Below are 20,654 nucleotides of genomic sequence, written 5' to 3'. Positions count from 1 at the left end.
CCCTCACTTTCCTGGCAGGTCTGAATTCCCCTGTTTGCCCCTCCTTCGGGACGACCAAAATCCTGTCCCTAAACCACGCCACTCCTCAGTTAAGCCGCTCATTTCTCACACAGACGCAGCTGTTTCTGAGGACTGGCTGGCGGAACACGTTAAGTCTGGTCTGCGAGTAGCCCGGGACCTTGAGGGGGCGAAGGCAGCCCGCTGGCTCCAAAACCCTATATAAAAGGGTCTGGACCCTCATTCTTCCAATCCTTGATAAACAAACAAACTGCTCACTCTCACCTCCTCGTGCAGACGCCGCAGTGCCAACCTGGTTCCGACTAACACTGTGAGGAGGGAAGGAACGCCAAACCGCCCTCACCAGCAAAGAGGGACAAGCGGGCGCCTCCGCCACGCCCCGCGACGCCCGCCGTTCCGGCGCGCTCAGCCGTCCGACGCCTCACGCGCCGGGTTGCTGGCGCCGAGGCGCGAGGGCCCCCCGGGCCGCGTACGCACGGAAGGCCGAGGGGTTGGGGGGCAGGGAGCGCCGCGCGCCAGCAGGTGGGCGCGTCCTCTCGCGCGCGTGCGCGCCCCGTGCCTTCTCCCTCACGTTCCCCGCGCGCCGCGTCCTCTTCCCGCCGGGAGCGCGCCGCCTCCCGCTCTCGCGCCGGGACTGTCTCGGCTTCTCAGAGCCGCACGCTCAGTGGAGCTCCCGCCACTGCCGTCGCCTCGGCCCCTCGGTGCCGCGTCCCAGGCCTCCTCCCTTCCTCCGCCACTCCCTTTCCCTTTCCCGCCCTTCTCTCTCACACGGTCCGCGGAGAGAGCCTGGATACGAAGCAGGCGGACGTGAGAAGGGGGTTGGAAAAATGGAGGTGCCGCGCCTGGATCATGCCCTTAGCAGCCCCACCAGCCCCTGTGAGGAGGTGATCAAAAACCTCAGCCTGGAGGCCATTCAGCTGTGCGACCGGGACGGTAAGAGTGGCCGGGACGGTGAGGAGGGGGGGTCGAGCCCACGGCCAGGCACCGCGGCCGCTCTGGCTCAGCCGCCCCTGCGCGGGCGGCAGGGTCTTTTGTTGTCCCACCTGTGCATATGAATGTCGGTGGGGGCTCCCCTTCGTCCACCCCTCCCGCCCCTCAGACCCCAAAAACAAAAGCACCCCGGGGCTCGCGCGTTGGCGGGGAGAGTCGCCGTCGTCCCCGGCCTCGGCGCCCCTCGCCGGCCTCGCCCGCCTGGCCCCGGCCGAGGGCTGCCCTCGCGAGGGCGCCGTTCCCGCCCGCGGCTCCCGCCCGGGACGCGGCGCTTTTGATCTTTGCCGCAGTCCCGCAGTCCTGGGTCTCCCGGCGTCGAAAGGGAGATGCCCTCAGGGGTTTCCAGCCTGCTCGCCCCGCCGCCTCTCTCCGCACACACACTAGTTAGCGGTCTCTGACCAGAAACTTAACAGTTCCTTTTCCGAACATCTACATTTAGAAGTCTTTTTATCCTCTCAAAATGGGATGGGGGTGACAGTTTTTTCAGTGAGGGGGCAGAAAAAGAGTGCGTTTCAGCACCACGGACAGCCACCAGCTTCGCCGTTTGGGGCTGTGATTCAGAAACTGTCAAAAATCTGTGAAGGAAGTGGCCTCGTACATCTGCCGTGATTCAGAATACGGGGCGAGTACTCGCCATTGTGTCTTGATATCATACCGCTTATTCTGTTGTTAAAGTTGGCAGTCTCCTGAAGAAGGACATTGATTAAACGTCGGTCTGAGCGTTAAAGAGAGAAACCGGTACTACGTGCAGCACGGGTACTCACACTGCTTCTGTATTAGTTGGAGAGTCAGTGCTATTTCAGTAATGCGGAAAAAAACTTCATTTGTAAAGAACTCATCTGATTCGTACTGATTGGCCTAATAATTGTAAAAATTATACATGTGACAAAGGAAAAACAATTTATGTGTTGTCAAGATGATCCTGAACAGTTTTGGCTATACATGAAATTAATGTTTAACTGTATATAGAGACGATGATTTTACAATGGTTTTTTAGCCAAGGTTATGTAGATATATACTCACAATAAGGTCATAAAATTGATCAGTATGTAATCCAAGTAGAGAGCAGAGGTTTTGTTTCCCGTCCATTTAAATAGTAATAACTTGGTTAGGCGTTGCTATACAGTACGGTTTAGGTCAACTGAACACCGAGTTTCCGTTTAATAACAAATTTAGGACAATGGGTCTTTGATTAATTGCTCTTTGAAGCCAGAGTCTCTTTAAATAATTCTGAAACAGGTGTAGTATGGATAATAAATATTCTTGCAAAAGCTGCTTATATTTTCTTTATCCTTAAATTGTTTTGGTCACCATAGTATTAAGTGCACATATTTATGGCATTAAAAAGATTCATTGTTTTGGTATTCCATATATAAGGTTACATTATTAGACTATACAGATTATTTTTAACATAGCACATAGGAAGTCCTGTAGTCCTGTGGGTTTGTTTATACTTTTGTGAAATGACTTTCTGTAATGTTATCACTGTAAATATTTTTATTTTCCTAGACTGGTTTGACAGAAAACCAGAATCTAATAAAATAAAGGCAGATTTTATTTTCATTTACTTCAGTGATTTATCAAAAGCTCATTACTGTAGTTATTGGAAATGGGCAATTCATGGTTGCTCCTCAGAAGCCAGTAATCAATACTTAAAATTGCATTTACCACCTGTTTCAAAGATACTAAGAAAAATAAAGTTTTAAAAATGACCTTTACAGAGTTAATAATGCAGAGTACAAAAATTAATGTGCTGCATTTACCATGGTCTCTCCTCCTAGAGTAGAAGTTATTTTATTTTGGTAATATTTTTTAGTTGTTTTAGTTCACATTACTAATCCTTGCAAAATGAGCAAATTACGTAACATTTAATGGCGGGGGTATTGGCACTAGGTAGTATCTATGAAAATTAATACTTATTTGCAGAGTTCTGAGTCAACACAGATTAATTAAATAGGGTTTCATTTTATAAAATAGCTTATGCCAACAAATACAGAGGGCTAACTCTTCTATTAAAAGATGTGTAAAATTTGAAAATAGCTAGTGTAAAGATGTTGTTAAATGCCTAACTTTTCATTTTGTGACTCTATGTCAAATCCAAAAATGTTAAGTTGGTGTCATAGGAATAATTTAGAGAAGGTGATATGGTTATTTTTACAGAACAATTTTTAAATGCTGCATTAAGTTTTTCAACCAGATCTTATTTATCATAATTTTATATTGAGAAATTTTCAGCTAGATGCATTTGCTTCCTTCACTCCCTTACTTTCACTCCCTCTCAGGTCTCATTATTTTACTGTTGAAAATATATAACATAGAAAAATTAGTATGTGGTAGATCTATTATGTGCTTAAGTACATAATAAGTGCTATACTTTCATAATTTTATTATAGAAATAGATTTGTTTGCTCTTTACTTACTTTATTTTACCCTAATATTAATCCGATGATGGGAAAAATTAGAGCAATATTAATTCCTTAGAAGTGGAATAAAGTAGAATAAGAGAAAGTATCATATGATTGTTTAATAAACATTTCCTTTTACCTTCTCCACTGATAGACATTTTTAATTTTATAATGTTTTGCATATTGCATCAACTAAGATCTGTAGCTGCTGGTAAACATAACTGTATGTCTTATGCTTCCCTGGATCTCCTCTTTTATTGCCTTTTTTCTTACAATCTATTTACATTATTAGCAACAATTCACAATGCTTCTTTTTCTCATCGTTCCTCAAAATATTTAATAGTCTCTGAAGAATATGGAATAGAGTCCAAGTGGTTATATAATTGGATTTTTTAATTAAGCAAGAGGGTCCTTATACACACACATTATCTCATGTGTGCTTTTATCCTAGGCATGTGTGCTTTGGTTGCTAATAAATGGCCCTGCCTAGATGTTACTTGTAGTTCAACATGAGGATTCTGGATCAACTTCTATTAGGAAACCTCTGAAGATCTGCTGTAAATCTAGTAGTTTCTATAATCTTTGTTGTAAGTAAAAGAGTGTTTCTGTTATTCGCCTCTGCTGTGCTGAAGTAGCCTCAAGTTGCGTATATGATGTACTTTAATTGTGGCTTTTCAAAAAAAATCCAAGAAAAAAGCATTAATTTGTCATTGGGAAGCATTAGTAATATGGGAACTTATTTCCAGTTTGTTTCTTCACATAGCTTCTTCAGACCCTCACTGACCTGTGACACGACAAAACAGCTCTGACCCCACACATAGAATTCTACGTTACTTCTCTTCATCTTTTCTCATCATGCATATACATATTGAAGCTTTATTTCCGTGCCGAGAAGGAAAGATTTATCTTTATGTTGCTTTATATGCATCCAAGCTCCCTGAACTCTTGTTATAATAGTAAAGAAGAAAATACAAAGTTAATTTGCTGTATAGCATTGAATCCACCCCCAATGCTTTCTAGCTTTAATAAGTATTATTTCCATGATTTGGGCATTTTATGACTGCCTAGATACGGTTTGTGGGGTGTATGATGCTAGTCAGCAAGGGAACACATTTTAAAGGAATTGCACAGGCAGAAGCTGACATTTCCCTGTCTTTGTCTACCAGTAGTTTGCGGAAGAAAAGGGAAAAGGTCTTCTCTTTTTTAACATATTTTAAAAGATAAATTCCTTTGAATTTGGACTCTATCATATTTGTTTAAATTATAAATCAGTTGAGACGTTCTTCTTTATGCTTATTGATGTGTGAATTAAACAAATTTTAATTTTGGAAACATGGTAATACAGGAGTGCTTAGTAACAACGCTATATTAGATAATTCTTGGAGATATTTTCTAAAGCAGACATCTAGGACAAATAGCCTTAATTATTACCTTTCATAGTACAAAAATGTAAGGTAGGCATTACTCAGTCTCACTGACATGCAAATAGCATGGTGGTAATACCATTTTAGAATCAGACCTCTCATACAATATTTACTCTTGATAGATATGTTATCTTAGGCAAATTACTTAACCATTTTTTAGCCTCAAGCTTTCTCATGTAATATGGGTATAATAATGTCAGTCCTGTAGGATTGCTGAGATATTCAGTAAAGTATTATATACCAATTCTCACAGTTCTTGAAACAAAATAGAGAATAATAATTATTTTTAATGGACTGTTATTCTTCACATACCTTCTTGAGTTGAACTGCTTTTTAATTCTTATTTTTTGGCCAATGTTTAGATCTTCTTTAAAATTTCAGTTGTGTTTTGTTTAGATAGTAAATCCTTCTTATGTCACTTCAACTTCATGAGTAGTCAATGGAAACTGTAAATTCTGAATTTGAAAAGAACAGTAAAATCACAGTTACAGTACTCTATCCTTTGCTTATATTTTTCTATCACATCAGTAATATCCTTCTCAGCATTAATCCTAAAAGCTATTTTCAGCTTCTATTTTGAACCTACTGTTTGCTGTTTTTCATGTACCTTGTGACCTTGATACCTGCTTTGGTAGGTATTTGCATCAGAGCCCTTCTCTGTTCTTGATTTATCAATTGTTTTCTTTATGATTTTTTTCTAAGTATAGATCTATACCAACACATGTGACCTCCGGGTTCATTTCTTTGACCCTGATTTGACTATAGAGATGCTGTAAATTTTCATTAGTGAGTATGAAACAAAACAAAAAGAAAAGAAAAACTAAAAGAAACAAGCAAAAAGCTTGAAAACCATCACATTATGTTAAACGAATTTATATTCTTGGTAGAGGTTCTGATTCATTCCCAGAGGAGACCAGGAAGTTTTTAGAGTAAAAGTCACATCAAAGGATATGTGACCAGGCTCCCTCCAGTGGTAGAATGACCAATACGTTGTAAGTGGTAACATTCTTGCCTAGGTAAGTAAGCCAGTTAGAAATTCACTCTATAGAACACTATCTAGGCAACTTCCAAGTCACTTTAAAAAAAAAAAAAAATTGCTGCTGATGTTTCCCTCTCTTTAGGCCTAAGCTTGATTTTTCCCTTAACTTATGTGAGTAGAGTTTCATGATGACGTTTATGTTTTATCCTGGGCTACGGTAATAACAGCGGCTGCATCAGTTACTGCAGTAAGCATGATCCTTCTAGTTTTTGGTTTTCCTTCTCTGCCCTTAAATGTATAATTTAAGTTCTCCTTATAGGATTTGCCTCTTTCTTGGATTTGTTTTACATTTCTTTTAACTTTCTCTGTAAAGAATCTTTTTATTATTTATAAATCATTGAAATTCTATCTTTACTACTGTAAAGCATTTGCCCATTTTTAACTGTTTAAAGTATTTTATTATTACTAGACAATAGTTAAACTGTCTTATTAAGAAGACTGTATTTTATACACATACATTTGAGAAGTAAAATTAGTATTGGGGGAGGACTTCTAGCAGAAATGTATTAGAAAATTTGAAGAGTCTCAACAAGGAAAAGTAGGCAGCCTCAGCCTGTTATCTATGGGAGGATAGTGAGTGGCAATGGTATAAGAAAAATCTAAAAATAATTACCAATAATTTGTGACTGATTGAATTTTCAAGCAAAATGAAAAGTGACGGGGCTTTCCTGGTGGCGCACTGGTTGAGAGTCCGCCTGCCGATGCAGGGGACGTGGGTTCGTGCCCCGGTCTGGGAAGATCCCACATGCCGCGGAGCGGCTGGGCCCGTGAGCCATGGCCGCTGAGCCTGCGCGTCCAGAGCCCGTGCTCCGCAACAGGAGAGGCCACAACAGTGAGAGGCCCGCATACCGAAAAAAAAAAAAAAAGTGACAGGGGGTAACTTTAGGATTTTAAGTCTAGGAAATCTGAAGAATCATTGACAAGAATGAAAAAAAGGAGAAAGGAAAGAGTATTTAGACATTGTGATGACAGTATTTTACATCTCAAATTTTAGGTCTCAGTGGACATCTAAATGTGTCCCTAGCCCTTTTCTAGGGGTGCTTCCCTCTCAGAAAAATCATTCCCAGAACAGTATTATATACTGCCTTCTCATTATTGTTTCAATGTGGATCCCCACAAGAGAACCCATTTACATTCTTCTTAGACTCTCCTTTTTCTTGATTCCCACTATTCCCACTCTTTAGGGCTACTTACCATCCAGTGATAATATTTTGAGAATCAGTACTAAACCACTTGATACCTTATAGAGGATTATGAAATAGAGATTTTTGAGTCATCTGCATAAAGGTAGTTTTGGAGTCTTCGGAGACTTTTCACAGGGATTTAGTATAAAGTGAAAAGAACATGTACATTAAGACATTTGAAATCTAACATAAGAGACTTCCTTGGAAACTTATATTACACCTTTAGCAGTTCCTCTTATGTTCTGGGGAAAAGAGTTCTAGAATGAGCAAGAGAATTGTTCATAGAACTATATATTTCACTGGGGAGGCTAGAACTTAGGTGAAAAAGAAAGTCTAGAATTTGACTTCCGTTTTAGAGCTCTGATGAGCTTTGTGTCTCACCCCTTGAAGGTAAGGAATTATCACATCCTGGGGAAGGCCAATTTTAAACCCCAAAGATGAAATAAATCTATGATCCAGGCTTGTTAATGCAAACAAGTGCTCTACATTTTGAAGTCCCTCACTAGATGTGAGTTGAACAAAAAGCATCATACTGTGAATCGTGGTTAGTTTTGTTTGTGATATTATGACTATCTGGGCCAAGTTTGTGGTTCATTTTAAAGGGGTTGTGGGAGTTTTGCATATACACCACTAGTTGCAGTGGTAGTGGCAACTACTGGAAATAAATCTGTCTTTTTGTTTTCTATAGCCTATATGAGTGTTGCTATCTAATAATGGTATGAAAGGCTTATAACTTTCCTAGACATATGCCATTAAAGACAAGCCACAAAATATTTTTCAATATACTTACTGTGATTTTTCTTGAAAAATAGTGTCTTACCTTCTCTAAGAGTGAATGTTGGTAAATCTCTCAGTCTTTAAAGTTTTTAAAGCTGTTGATAAATGCAAAGAAAAATGACAGTTTTTGAGCATCGGGTATGTGATATGTTCTTTATGATTGCATTTTAGAGTTACATCTATGATGTAGAACAGGGATCAGCAAGTTACAGTCCTTGGGCCAAATCCAAAAACCTGCTGCCAGGTTTTAAAGTAAAATTTTACTGGAATAAAGCCATGCTCATATGTTTATATATTGTCTATGGCTGCTTTCTTACTAAAACATCATTTAGAAAGAAATACTAGTTATACATTAGTATTTCCAGGTATGCTTACAATTCCATTAACAAATATGTTTTAAAGTATCAAAGATGATAACATGAACTTTAAGAAATACTGATAGTTATATTGATACACATTATAAAATTTTATGTATATATCATATTCTTCCTTCTAAACTAAATTCCCATTGAAAAAGAGTCAAGATCGTACTCATCTTTCTATTTCCATAGTTTCATACACTGCTTCCCAAGCTATCTGTATTTTGTTGGGTTTTTTTCAATATTCAATCTATCACTTAGACATAAAAATACAATAAAAATGAATTATTAGAAAAATGAAATTTAAAAGATCCAAAAAGATTCAGCAGACATAAAACTTACTGTCAGATTCCTATAAAAGTTTCTAAATGCTCAATCTTAATTTTTATATTTATCTCATCACAGACTGGTAAATAGTTTGCAGACCTCACTTTGAGTACAATAGCTAGAGGACAGTGCCATTCTGTTCTTTTTCAAAGGTTAATTTTTAGGTACTAAACTTAACCAGTTAATATTCGCACTTTGTTTCCTTCTTTTTTTTTACTTGCCTGGTATTTTTACTGTTTATACATGTATCGCAACTTTAGGGTCTATATTAAGAACAGGGGGGGAAAGGACCCAAGAATGAATGTAACTTGGATCCTGCATTCAAAGGATTTGCTGACAATTAGGGAGATGATATATTTAAATAGATGAATATAATATGTGATAAGGATATAATAAGAGTAGATGCAGCTCAGTATCAAAAAAACCAGAAACCCAATCCAAAAATGGGCAGAAGACCTCAATAGACATTTCTCCAAAGAAGATACAGATTGCCAACAAACACATGAAAGAATACTCAACATCATTAATCATTAGAGAAATGCATATCAAAACCACAATGGGGCTTCCCTGGTGGCGCAGTGGTTGGGGGTCCACCTGCTGATGCAGGGGACGTGGGTTCATGCCCCGGTCTGGGAGGATCCCACATGCCGCGGAGTGGCTGGGCCCGTGAGCCATGGCCGCTGAGCCTGCGTGTCCAGAGCCTGTGCTCTGCAATGGGAGAGACCACAACAGTGAGAGGCCTGAGTACTGCAAAAAAAAAAAAAAAAAAAACTACAATGAGATAACACACCAGTCAGAATGGCCATCATAAAAAAATCTACAAACAATAAATGCTGGAGAGGGTGTGGAGAAAAGGGAACCCTCTTGCACTGTTGGTGGGAATGTAAATTGATACAGCCACTATGGAGAACAGTATGGAGGTTCCTTAAAAAACTAAAAATAGAACTACCATACGACCCAGCAATCCCACTACTGGGCATATACCCTGAGAAAACCATAATTCAAAAAGAATCATGTACCACAATGTTCATTGCAGCTCTATTTACAATAGCCAGGACATGGAAGCAACCTAAGTGTCCATCAACAGATGAATGGATAAAGAAGGTGTGGCACATATATACAATGGAATATTACTCAGCCATAAAAAGGAACGAAACTGAGTTATTTGTAGTGAGGTGGATGGACCTTGAGACTGTCATACAGAGTGAAGTAAGTCAGAAAGAGAAAAACAAATACTGTATGCTAACACATATATATGGAATCTAAAAAGAAAAAAAAATTGGTCAGAAGGACCTAGGGGCAAGATGGGAATAAAGATGCTTACCTATAGAGAATGGACTTGAGGATACGGGGAGAGGGAAGGGTAAGCTGGGAGAAAGTGAGAGAGTGGCATGGACATATATACACTACCAAACGTAAAATAGATAGCTAGTAGGAAGCAGCCGCATAGCACAGGGAGATAAGCTCTGTGCTTTGTGACCACCTAGAGGGGTGGGATAGGGAGGGTGGGAGGGAGGGAGATGCAAGAGGGAAGAGATATGGGGACACATGTAGATGTATAAGTGATTCACTTTGTTATAAAGCAGAAACTAACACCCCACTGTAAAGCAATTATACTCCAATAAAGATGTTAAAAAATAAATAAGAGTAGAGAAGAAAAAGTGGGTAATTCTGTCCTGAGTCTCTCAGATGGCTTCACAGAGAGAAGTAACATTTTTTCTGGGTATTAAAAGTAAAGTAAAAAATTTCTAGAAGCAAGATAAGGGCATTTCCGGCAGGGTAAGTGCGTATATAAAGGTATAACACCATGTATGTCCTAGGAATACACAGCATTTAGTATTGCTGAAGGAAAGAAGTGTTACTTGTGAGAAAATAAACTAAACGCTAGTTAGGGCTAGCTAGATTATGCCATGATCTATAGTTTGGATTTATCTAGTTTGAAATCTTATTAGTAGATTTCAAATTTTCTAATTTGTAGAAAACCTTTTAAAACAAAAATACCACATTTTACAAAACTCTAACAAGTAAAAGTAGCATTTTATAAGTATACATTTATCCTGGAATTTCAAACATGCATCATTTTTCAAATTAAGTCGATTAAGTGAGAAATTAAAATTAGCGGTTATACTTGAAAATTGTTATTTAATATCAGCCTCAGCATCCACTTTATTTCTGAATTTTATTTTTATTGCATTGTCCCTAGGAAATTCTGGTTCATACAGATAAGTAGTGGCAAATGGTAATGTTTTTTTTAAAACTTATTTTGCCTTCTCAGGATACTCTTAAAATAAATTGATTCAGACTTTAGAGAAATAGTAAGATTTTTTTCCCCCAAAATGAATCAAATTAAGTCCCAATTGAATAAATCCTTTTGGAGGGAAGTGATAGAATTGATTCATCCATCAGTTCATTTTTTCATTGTTCAGTGCAAAAATAATGTATCTTATAATATTCTAAGATATTCATTGACAACATTTTTAAATGCTCATATTTTTGCACTGATCTCTTAAAATTTCAGAACAGCTTAATTTAATTTACTTGGATGATGACTCTTAACTGTAAGGATCAGTTTCATTACTGATACTTTATCTGCATTTATAAGCTTGGTAACGTTTGCGACTGTTTTGTCAGTTTGAGTTTTTCAACTTGTTACAAAGCTATATAATCATATTAGTGTGCCTATTATTTACATTTGAAAGATTTATAAAAGGGATTTTTAATGAATAAATAAAGTATTTCTTTTGAAATATTTATACCTTGCTTCAGGACACCTACCTAAGTTTGGTGTGAAAAAAAATGAATTTTGAAATTTTCTATCTGTAACATTACAGCTAACTTCAGAAAAAAGAAAGGAGAAAAATCCTTCAATTTAAATGATAGTCTGTATGTGATGAGGCAAAGTTATTTTGAAGTATCTTAATATCCAGTCCTTATTAGTGCACAGTTGCTACCTAATGAAAGCTGACAACAGCTTTTATAGGAGCTACCACTCCTGAGATTTTAAAAATTTTACCTGCTTCCCTTAATAGAGTTGTCTCAACAATTCTGACAGTTTAGTTGATGATGTGTAAAAACCTGATGTAGACATTAAAATTGTCTTGTCCATTGTGTGTTGTTTTAGCATCCTTGAATTGACCTATTTGAGAAACTTCTACAAAAGTAAATGGAGAGATCTGCCACATTCATTCTAATGCCATTAAATTGGAAAGATTTTATATAATTTCAGTATTTGAATTAATCAAGCATATGTGATGAATATATTGTATTCTCTGCATTTTTAGACACGTACAAATATTTATTTCAGTTTTTTGATAAGTTTACTAATTTAACATATTTGTTACACTGTCATGCAGGATTTAATAAGATTTTTCTCCAATCATATATGCTGTTGTTCATGGGTAATATGGTGACTTTGTTCTGAGCACATTTTATTTTAATTCCTAGATTTACAATAACTTCAGGCACACTTTTTTCAAAATTATGGAACTTGTCAAAGACTGTATCATTACAGGTTCCTCTCGATATCCAAAAGTAGAGCTTTCTTCTGAAAGCTTTAGTAAGCCAAAATGGTGTAAAGTGAAGAAGCAGTTACCTTAGGACACATCTTGCTAATGATGCACAAAATAAATCCAGATAAAGCACAGATGCTCACAGACACAGTTCAGAGCTCTGGAGGCTTGATGCTGAGATTCAGAGTGTAGTTCCCAGGGAGGGAACTTGGCGGTGCAGCTCTCCTGGTTTGGGGTGCACACTGCCTCAATAATGGCTCCCTGCAAAACAAACGCTGAAAGCTATTCTTTGCTTTTTGCCTCTTTTTGTAGAAGGGAAAAATCCTCTTTGGGTTTTTTTTGGTTGGCAAAAACAGGTACTAGTGTAGATATTTCGTAAAAGTGAAGTGACATAAAGCAAACTTTTGGAAAGCAGATGGTATCTTTGTTTGAAAACCTTGACGTATGAAACCCAATGAAAATTTATCATTTAAAATTTATCACTACAATGTAAATTCTACTGACCAGATGACTGTCATTGAAATTTGGCATCATGTTTTAGCTTTGGTGAGAGCTCCCAAATGTTAGCTGAAAGATCAGCTGTTACTAATTAGTAGTAAGACTTTGAGACGTCTTGAGCCAAATCAGTCTCAATACATCCATGTTAACATTTATTCAACATTCCTGCTTTTAACTAGGGATCCATTTCTAGTTTTATAGGTAATTATTTCATAACCTATACTGGAAAAAAGTGTAACTATAACCCAAACTTAGAATAACTTTATCACAGACATCAAGAAGTACACAAAATTCATAATAAGCCCTTCTATTTAATTTGTCCTGTTGAGCTGAAGGGACAAAGAGATGCACCTGAGCCTTGCCTGCAACTAATTGAATACTGCATGCAAACACATAATGTTTGCAAAATTTTACTTGAGTATATACTTGCTGATTTGAATTAAAAAAACAAACATGAAACATGATCAGAGCCGTAACCTTTTTATACATTGTGCCATTTCGTGCACTGAAGTAGCAGGCAAATTTTATTTTGATCTTTAACCCAAATCACATGATACAGCACAATTTAATATATGCTATTTGTATTCAGTTTTCAAAATAGTTCTAAAATTAAGAAGAAAGTTAAATGATAATGCTTGCTGAACATCTTAATCACCTTTGTGTTAAAAATAAATAATTTGTCAGAACCAACTTAAAAAATGGGATCTCAACATTTATCACCAAGAGCGCTTCTTAAAACATTGCTCCGCCCCACCCCCTAGAGTTTCTGATCCTTTAGTTCTGGGGTGGAGCCCAAGAATTTGCATTTCTAACAAGTTTCCAGGTGATGCTGATGTTGGTGATTCGGAGACCACACTTGGAGAACCACTGCAGTAGGTAGCACAACCAAAGAAGTTCTTAGGTAAGGAAGAGATATTGCATATTTTGTTTTAATAAATATACTCATTTGAGGAATGAACTGGGATACTGAGCTCAGGAGTCTAACTACTTACAGGGCAGTTACAGATAATAGGATTGTTAAGAAAAAGAAGATAAAAATTGGGGGTGGAATTGAATAACATTTTTGAAGTAAAAATCTGTTGACTTTGTGATTAAATTGGAAGTGTGAGACGTGAAAAAGGAGGAGTTGTTGATGGCTAAATTTTCTAGATTGGGAGATTGGGTACATTTTGATGCCAGTAAATAAAGTAGTAATTGTTGGTTGGAGTGAATGTGAAGGCGAAGCCTTGTTAACAAGCTATTAAAGTCTTTTCTGGACAAGCTAGGTTTCAGATATTTGTGGAATACCTAGATGGAGACATCCAGGAGGCTGTTAGAAGTATCTATCTATGTCTCATAGGGAGTGCGTTTGAGGATAAAGATGGAATTTGGTAGTCCTTTTCCAGCTGTTTTCTATTGCTCCTTTATCAAGTGTTTTTTCCTTCATCTTCTAGTCAGTCTTTTAGACTCATGCCAAATTGTTGAACTGCTCATTAGAATGAATAAATTCAAATGTTGGTGTCCTTTTTTGTGGTGTCTAAAAGGAGCGTTTGAAAATTAATTACTTTTATATAATTAAATTTGGCTTGGGAGTAGTTATTTGGGGCAGTTAACATGGAGGAAATACAATTGACCTAAGCTCTATACTTGATAGATTTCTCTCCCTTATATCCACTGGAAAGAGAGTTAAGTGTATGATTTTCTGTGCTTACTGTGGAAATACACTGGACTCATTTTTCCCTCCTTGACAACAGTCTACAGTGCATAAAGTAAACACTTGAGCCTGCAGAAACTAAAATCTTCACCAAAGCTATTTCTAAAACTTTCATACTGAACCTGTATTTCCAAGATTTTCTTTTGACTTCGAACCTACTAAATTTAATGTTTGCTGTGGTATGTATTGAATGCTGGCCTAAATAAGACATTGTCTTTTTTCACTTAATTTTTGTTCTTTGCAGATTTTTTGGTATGAGTTTAGGTAAACCTACCATTTTAATACATATAGTTTTTGTATAACTTTTTCGAGCTGTGCTAAGGTTGCGTATTTGAGCCTATTTTTACATATTTTAGTACAGTTCAGTATGTCCAATATTAATTTCCCTGGAGATTGCTATGCTTTTTTGGTTGTTATTTTTAGTGATTAAAGAAAAATAAAAACAGGAAAGCCTAATGACTAAAAAGGCAGTGATTCTGGAATTTGCTGTTTGCACTATTTGTTTTGCTAAAAGCTTTATTCATTCAAGTCGTAATCATAAAATTTACAGTAATAAAATTTGAGGTTGAAATAATGAAAAATGTTCCAAATACAATCTAGCCACTTCTACCAGAATTTTTATTCTGCACTATGTATTATAGAAGTATATCTTCATTTATATAAATATTTTTAAGAGCTTCACAAATATTTCTAAAAGCTTCATATAGGTCAGTAGTCACTGAACTTTTTCTTCACTGATTTCACAGTAATTTGGAAAATATTTTTACCAGTTTTTTTGCTTTTAGTATTAATATATTACTATTTAAACTTTTTGACATACAAAGACCACTTAGTTTCATTATGATGTATTAATATTTTAATGAAAAAAATTAAATGTATTTTCCTGGATACATGCATGATGATATTTAGCACAAACAAAATGTATGTGTGTGTACTTACTTATATTCATTACACTTTAAAATGCAGATATGCTGTCCTTTAAGAAAATCCAAAATATGAAATCTAAACTTACAAAACACATTTATCAACCACAATAGTGCTTGCTGCCGTTTCTCTAGTGTTCTGTTTCGTTCTGAAAAATTTGACAGAAGGGCAAAATGGCAGTGAGATGTAATACCAACTAAATTGTCTTAAACTATGCTTTCTTAAATTATTTCTGAAATTTTTATGAGTGAAAGTAAATAGTAGACATTGGAAATACAAAGATATAACATTTTTATCTTCATCTATTTATAGACCATGTCAAAGATAGCTAAATTGTTACTGTGCTGATAGTTAAATTTCAAAAACACTCTAGAATGCTGCATTTGTATCATTTACCTATGAGTTTGCAAAGTTTTTTGCCCAGCATTTCTATCAACATTTCTTTAATTTTTTTCTTTGAGCACACAGAACTCTTGTGAAATGTCAAAAACATTGTTTTTAACTAAAAAATGACTCCTAAGAAAGCGAAGTGTGATGATGTAAGAAAGCAGAAAGGAGAAGAGGGATTTTTACCCAGAATAGTTTTTGTTAAATTGAAAAGTAGTTTTGTAAAATTTTTGCATTGACTAATGTTATTATACTAACAGTATAAGGTATCATAATTTATTATGGTGTCAAAATTTACTTTAGTTGCTTTTAAAATGACTTTCACAGTCCTGTATTATCATTAAGAGTCTGCAAATGGCTTACTTCCATTTTTCTGTTATACTCTGCTACTTTTTATGGGAAAGTTATATGGTTTGTTTCTACAATGTAAGGACTTTCAAGAGTGTTGTGTAAATGCTATGGGTATATTGTGTATGAACGCTAGAGGTCATATAATTAATTGGGCCATGGAAGAAAGTAATAGAAGTTCTAGTAATATTTATTTTTATCTAATATAAGAAAAAATAAGTTCGATTAATTTTACTTATATAGATTAGTACTTGGTATATCCAACTGTCATCTATACTGTATGTGCCTGGCGTGGCTTTATATGATTGGTGTATGGAATTGAGAAATAAAAAAAATATTAATATTTAGTAAGGCACCTACTGATGCACTTTCTCCATTCTGATGTACCCATTCTTGTGTGATATCTTTTGCAAATGTGACAGCCCTCAAAACAGGTAAAAAATAAGTCAAGTTTAGAGGTTGTCATTTGAATTGCTATGTCACAAAATATTAAAACAGATTATCAAAATAACACAATACTCATATACTTTAGTAATAAAAATTTTTAAATATGTATTTTATTATTTTAAATTTCTATTTTGTCCTTAATCTTTAATGTTTGTAATACGGTTGACCCTTGAACAACTCAGGTTTGAACTACACAGGTCCACTTATACACAGATTTTTTTCAATGAATACTACAGTTCTGTACCATCCACAGTTGGTTGAATCCCAGATGTGAAACCTCGGATACAGAGGGCTGACTCTGGGACTTAAGCATCTGTGGATTTTGATATCTGCAGTGGGTCCTGGAATGAGTCTCCTTCAGATACCAAGGGATGACTGTATATTTCGTACAGTAGTATTTGTGTATAATTTATGAAGAAATACCTGCACTTATGAGTACACTCTCAGCGCTTTTTTGTATAGGAGTACAGGATCAAAAAAAGTTTTAAGAGTGAATTTTTATTATATTCTGTTTTTACACATCTTGCTTTATATAGCAAGGTATATCTGTATAAATCCACTCAATGTTCAAAGGTGGATATTAAGATTACGTAACATAATTAAGTATTCTTTACCATCAAAAACATTCCTTAAATGTATTTTATAGAGGTATAGTTGACATAACATTATATTAGTTTCAGGAATACAATGTAATGATTTCATATTTGTATATATTGGAAAATGATCACAAAATAAGTCCAGTTAACATCCATCACCATACTTAGTTATAATTTTTTTCTCGTGATGAGAACTTTCAAGATCTAGCTACTTTCTTTTGCTTTTTAGATTTTATCATATTATTTATTATATTTATTTTTTACTGCATCTGGTCTTAGTTGCAGCATGTGGGATCTTCACTGAGGCATGCGGGATCTTTCATTGCGGCGTGGGCTCTTTGTTGCGGTGCGTGGGCTTCTCTCTAGTTATGGCCTACGGGTTGTTTTTTTTTTTCTTTTCTCTCTCTCTAGTTGTGGCCTGTGGGCTCCAGGGTGCGTGGGCTCTGTAGTTGTGTCGCCCGGGTTCCAGAGTGCGTGGGCTCTGTAGTTTGTGGCATGCAGGCTCTCTAGTTGAGGAGCACAAGCTCAGTAGTTGTGGCACACAGGCTTAGTTGCCTGGCAGCATGTGGGATCTTAGTTCCCTGACCAGGGATTGAACCTGCATCCCTGCATTGTAAGACGGATTCTTTACCACTGGCCCACCTTGGAAGTCCTGATCTAGCTACTTTCAAATATGCAATAGAGTATTAACTACAGTCAGTTTTTTGTTTGTTTGCTTTTTGTTTTTGTATTTTTAGATTCCACATAAAAGTGAGATGTAGTATTTGTTGTTTTCTATCAGATCTACTTCACTAAGCATAATGCCCTCATAATCCATCTATGTTGATGCAAATGGCAAGATTTCATTTTTTTATGGCTGAATAATATTCTACCATGTGTCTGTGTGTACACACATTTTCTTTATCCACTCATCCATTGATGGACATTTAGGTTGTTTCCATGTGTTGAATATTGTAAATAATGCTGCAGTGAACATGGTGATGCATTATCTCTTTGAATTAGTGGTTTTGTTTTCTTCAGATAAATTCTCAGAAATGGAATTGCTGGATCATATGGTACTTCTATTTTTAATTTTTGAGGAGTCTCAGTACTGTTTCCATAGTGGTTACACCAATTTGCATTCCTACAAACAGTGCCCAAGAGCTCCCTTTTCTCCACATCCTCACAAACCCGTGTTATTTCTTGTCTTTTTGATAATAACCATTCTGACAGATGTTAGGCAATATCTCATTATGGTTTTGATTTGCCTTTCCCTGATGAATTGTAATATTGAGTATCTTTTCATGTATCTCTTGGTTATTTGTATGTCTTTAGAAAAATGCCTATTGAGACTCTCTGCCCATTTTTAATTGGTATTGTTTATTCTGCTATTGAACTTTGTGAGTTTTTTATATATTTTATCAGATACCTTATCAAATATATGATTTGCAGGTTTTATCTCCCATTCAGTACAGGTGTGTTTTTCATTTTGTTGATAGTTTTCTTTGCTGTGAAGAAGCTTTTGTTTATTTATTTATTTATTTATTTTTGGATGCTCTGCATGGCTTGTGGGATCTTAGCTCCCCGACCAGGGATTGAACCCAGGCCCTTGGCAGTGAAAGCGTGGAGTCCTAACCACTGGACCACCAAGGAATTCCCAGAAGCTTTTTAGTTTGATGTAGTCCTGCTTATTTATTTTTGCCTCCATTACCAAATCAAAAAAATCCTTGTCAAGATGGCTCTCAAGGTGCTTACAGCCTATGTTTTCTTGTAAAGTGTTAGGGTTTCAGGTCTTACATTCAAGTCATTAATCCATTCTGAGTTAATTTTTATGTATGGTTAAAGATAGTAGTTTAGGCTGTCCATTTTGCCAACAGCATTTATGGAAGACACTGTCTTTTTCTGATTGTATATTGTTGGCCCCTTTGTCATAAATTAATTGACAGTATATGCATGCGTTTATTTCTGGGCTCTGTATGCTGTTCGATTGATCTGTGTCTTATTATGCTCAATATCATACTGTTTTGATCTCTATAGCTTTGTTATATGGTTTGAAATCAGGGAGCATTATGCTTCCAGCTTTGTTGTTCTTTCTCAAGATTGCTTTGGTTACTCAAATTCTTTTGTGGTTCCATGTAAATTTTAGGACTGTTTTTTTTCTATTTCTGTGAAAAATGCCATTGATATTTTCATAGGGAATGCATTGAATCTGCAGATTGCTTTGGGTAGTGTGAACCTTTTAACAAAGTTAATTATTTCAATCTATGAATATAGATTACCTTTCCTTTATTTTTATTGTCTTAGATTTCTTTTTTGTTTTGTTTTAATTTATTTTATTGAAGTATAGTTGATTTACAGTGTTGTTAGTTTCTGGTATACCGCAAAGTGCTTCAGTTTTATATATATATATGTATATGTATATACATATATTCTTTCTAATATTCTTTATCATTGTTTTATTGACTATAGTTCCCTGTGCTATACAGTAGGACCTTGTTGTTTATCCATTCTGTATATAATATTTTGCATCTGCTAATCCCAAATGCCCAATCCATCATTCCCCCCACCCACTCTCCCCCTTGGCAACCACAAGTCTGTTCTCTGTATGTGTGAGTCTGTTTCTGTTTCACAGATAAGTTTATTTGTGTCATATTTTAGATTCCACATATAAGTGATACCATATGGTATTTGTAAGGAACGGCACCAAGAAACGGGGGAGAGCTTAAACAAGCTTTATTTGGGAATGCTCCCAGGCGAGGTTCACTGGTCCGAGAGAAAGGGGCCAGAGAAGTCGCGCCCGGGCGAGGGTTTGGGCAGAATTTATAGGGGAAGAAGGGAAAGGGCAAGAAGGGAAAGGGGTGTGGTGAATCCAGGAGGGCGCAGGTTATTCCTTATTTGGTGGTCTCTTCGGGTATCGTGGCAATATCCGGTGCCGGTTGCATCAGTCTTGGGACTGTTAGTCCCGCCCCTCGAAAGGTGGGAAGGCTGGGCCGGGTGGAAAGTCCCCAGGTCAGTTCCTGGAACTGGGTGCTCTGGAAAGTTTCGGTCTGATGCAACCTGTGAGTCTGATTGCATTCCCCTGCCTCGGGCCAGTTGGCCTTACATCCCGACATCTTTGGTGTAATGGGGCGGCGTTCTGATATATGGCTACTTCTTAATGAATGGGGGCGTTGAAAGGGGAGTCGGGCGACCAGAGGTCCGAGGCTTAAGGGAGACCAGTGGGGGGTTCTGTAGGAAGCAAGGTGTAAGGGCCGAGGAGCATTTAGTTTGTGGCCACCCGAAAGACTTCCTCCATGCGCCTGTGAAGGAACCTAAGAAAGCAGGGAGCAAGCATGAACAAGATACAGATGAGAATTAAGGGGCCTAAGATTGGTGTTAGCCAGGTATAGAGGGTGGATCGCCACCAATCGGGAATTGGGGAGGCGGACTGTTGGTGTTTGCGTTGGAGTTCTGCTCTTAAGCGATGGAGGGCGTTTACGTTGTCTTAAACGAGTCCTGTTTCATTGATGTAATAGCAGCATTCCTCCCGTAGGAAGAGGCAGGTACCTCCTTTGTCGGCCGTCAGGAGATCCAGGGCTCGTCGATTTTGGAGGGCAACTCGCCTACTGAGGTGATCTGGCGCTGGAGGGAGGTGATGGAGGTGGCAGAAGCCTCAATGGCTAGCTGGAGTTTCTGTTCTAGGTACACTGTGTGTTAGGGCTCCTCCCCCGATGCCCGCAGCAACGAGAGAGGAGGCGAGGGAAATGCCTG

At 37.3% G+C, this 20,654-nt stretch overlaps 1 protein-coding gene across 1 annotated transcript in view; it reads left to right on the top strand.

Annotated features, from left to right (window-relative positions):
• Positions 1 to 655: 655 nt before the first annotated feature.
• Positions 656 to 20,654, top strand: part of PHYHIPL (phytanoyl-CoA 2-hydroxylase interacting protein like) — a 96,454-nt gene continuing 76,455 nt past the window's right edge. The window contains exon 1 of the mRNA XM_079901079.1: positions 656 to 951. Within this exon, the coding sequence (XP_079757205.1) occupies positions 846 to 951 (106 nt within the window). The 5' untranslated portion in view covers positions 656 to 845. The remainder of the gene's footprint in view (positions 952 to 20,654) is intronic.

Source organism: Stenella coeruleoalba, assembly GCF_951394435.1.
Source record: "Stenella coeruleoalba genome assembly, chromosome: 16".
Classification (NCBI taxonomy): Eukaryota; Metazoa; Chordata; class Mammalia; order Artiodactyla; family Delphinidae; genus Stenella; species Stenella coeruleoalba.
Note: the sequence above shows the minus strand (reverse complement) of the source record. Positions and strands in the feature narration are given on the sequence as shown.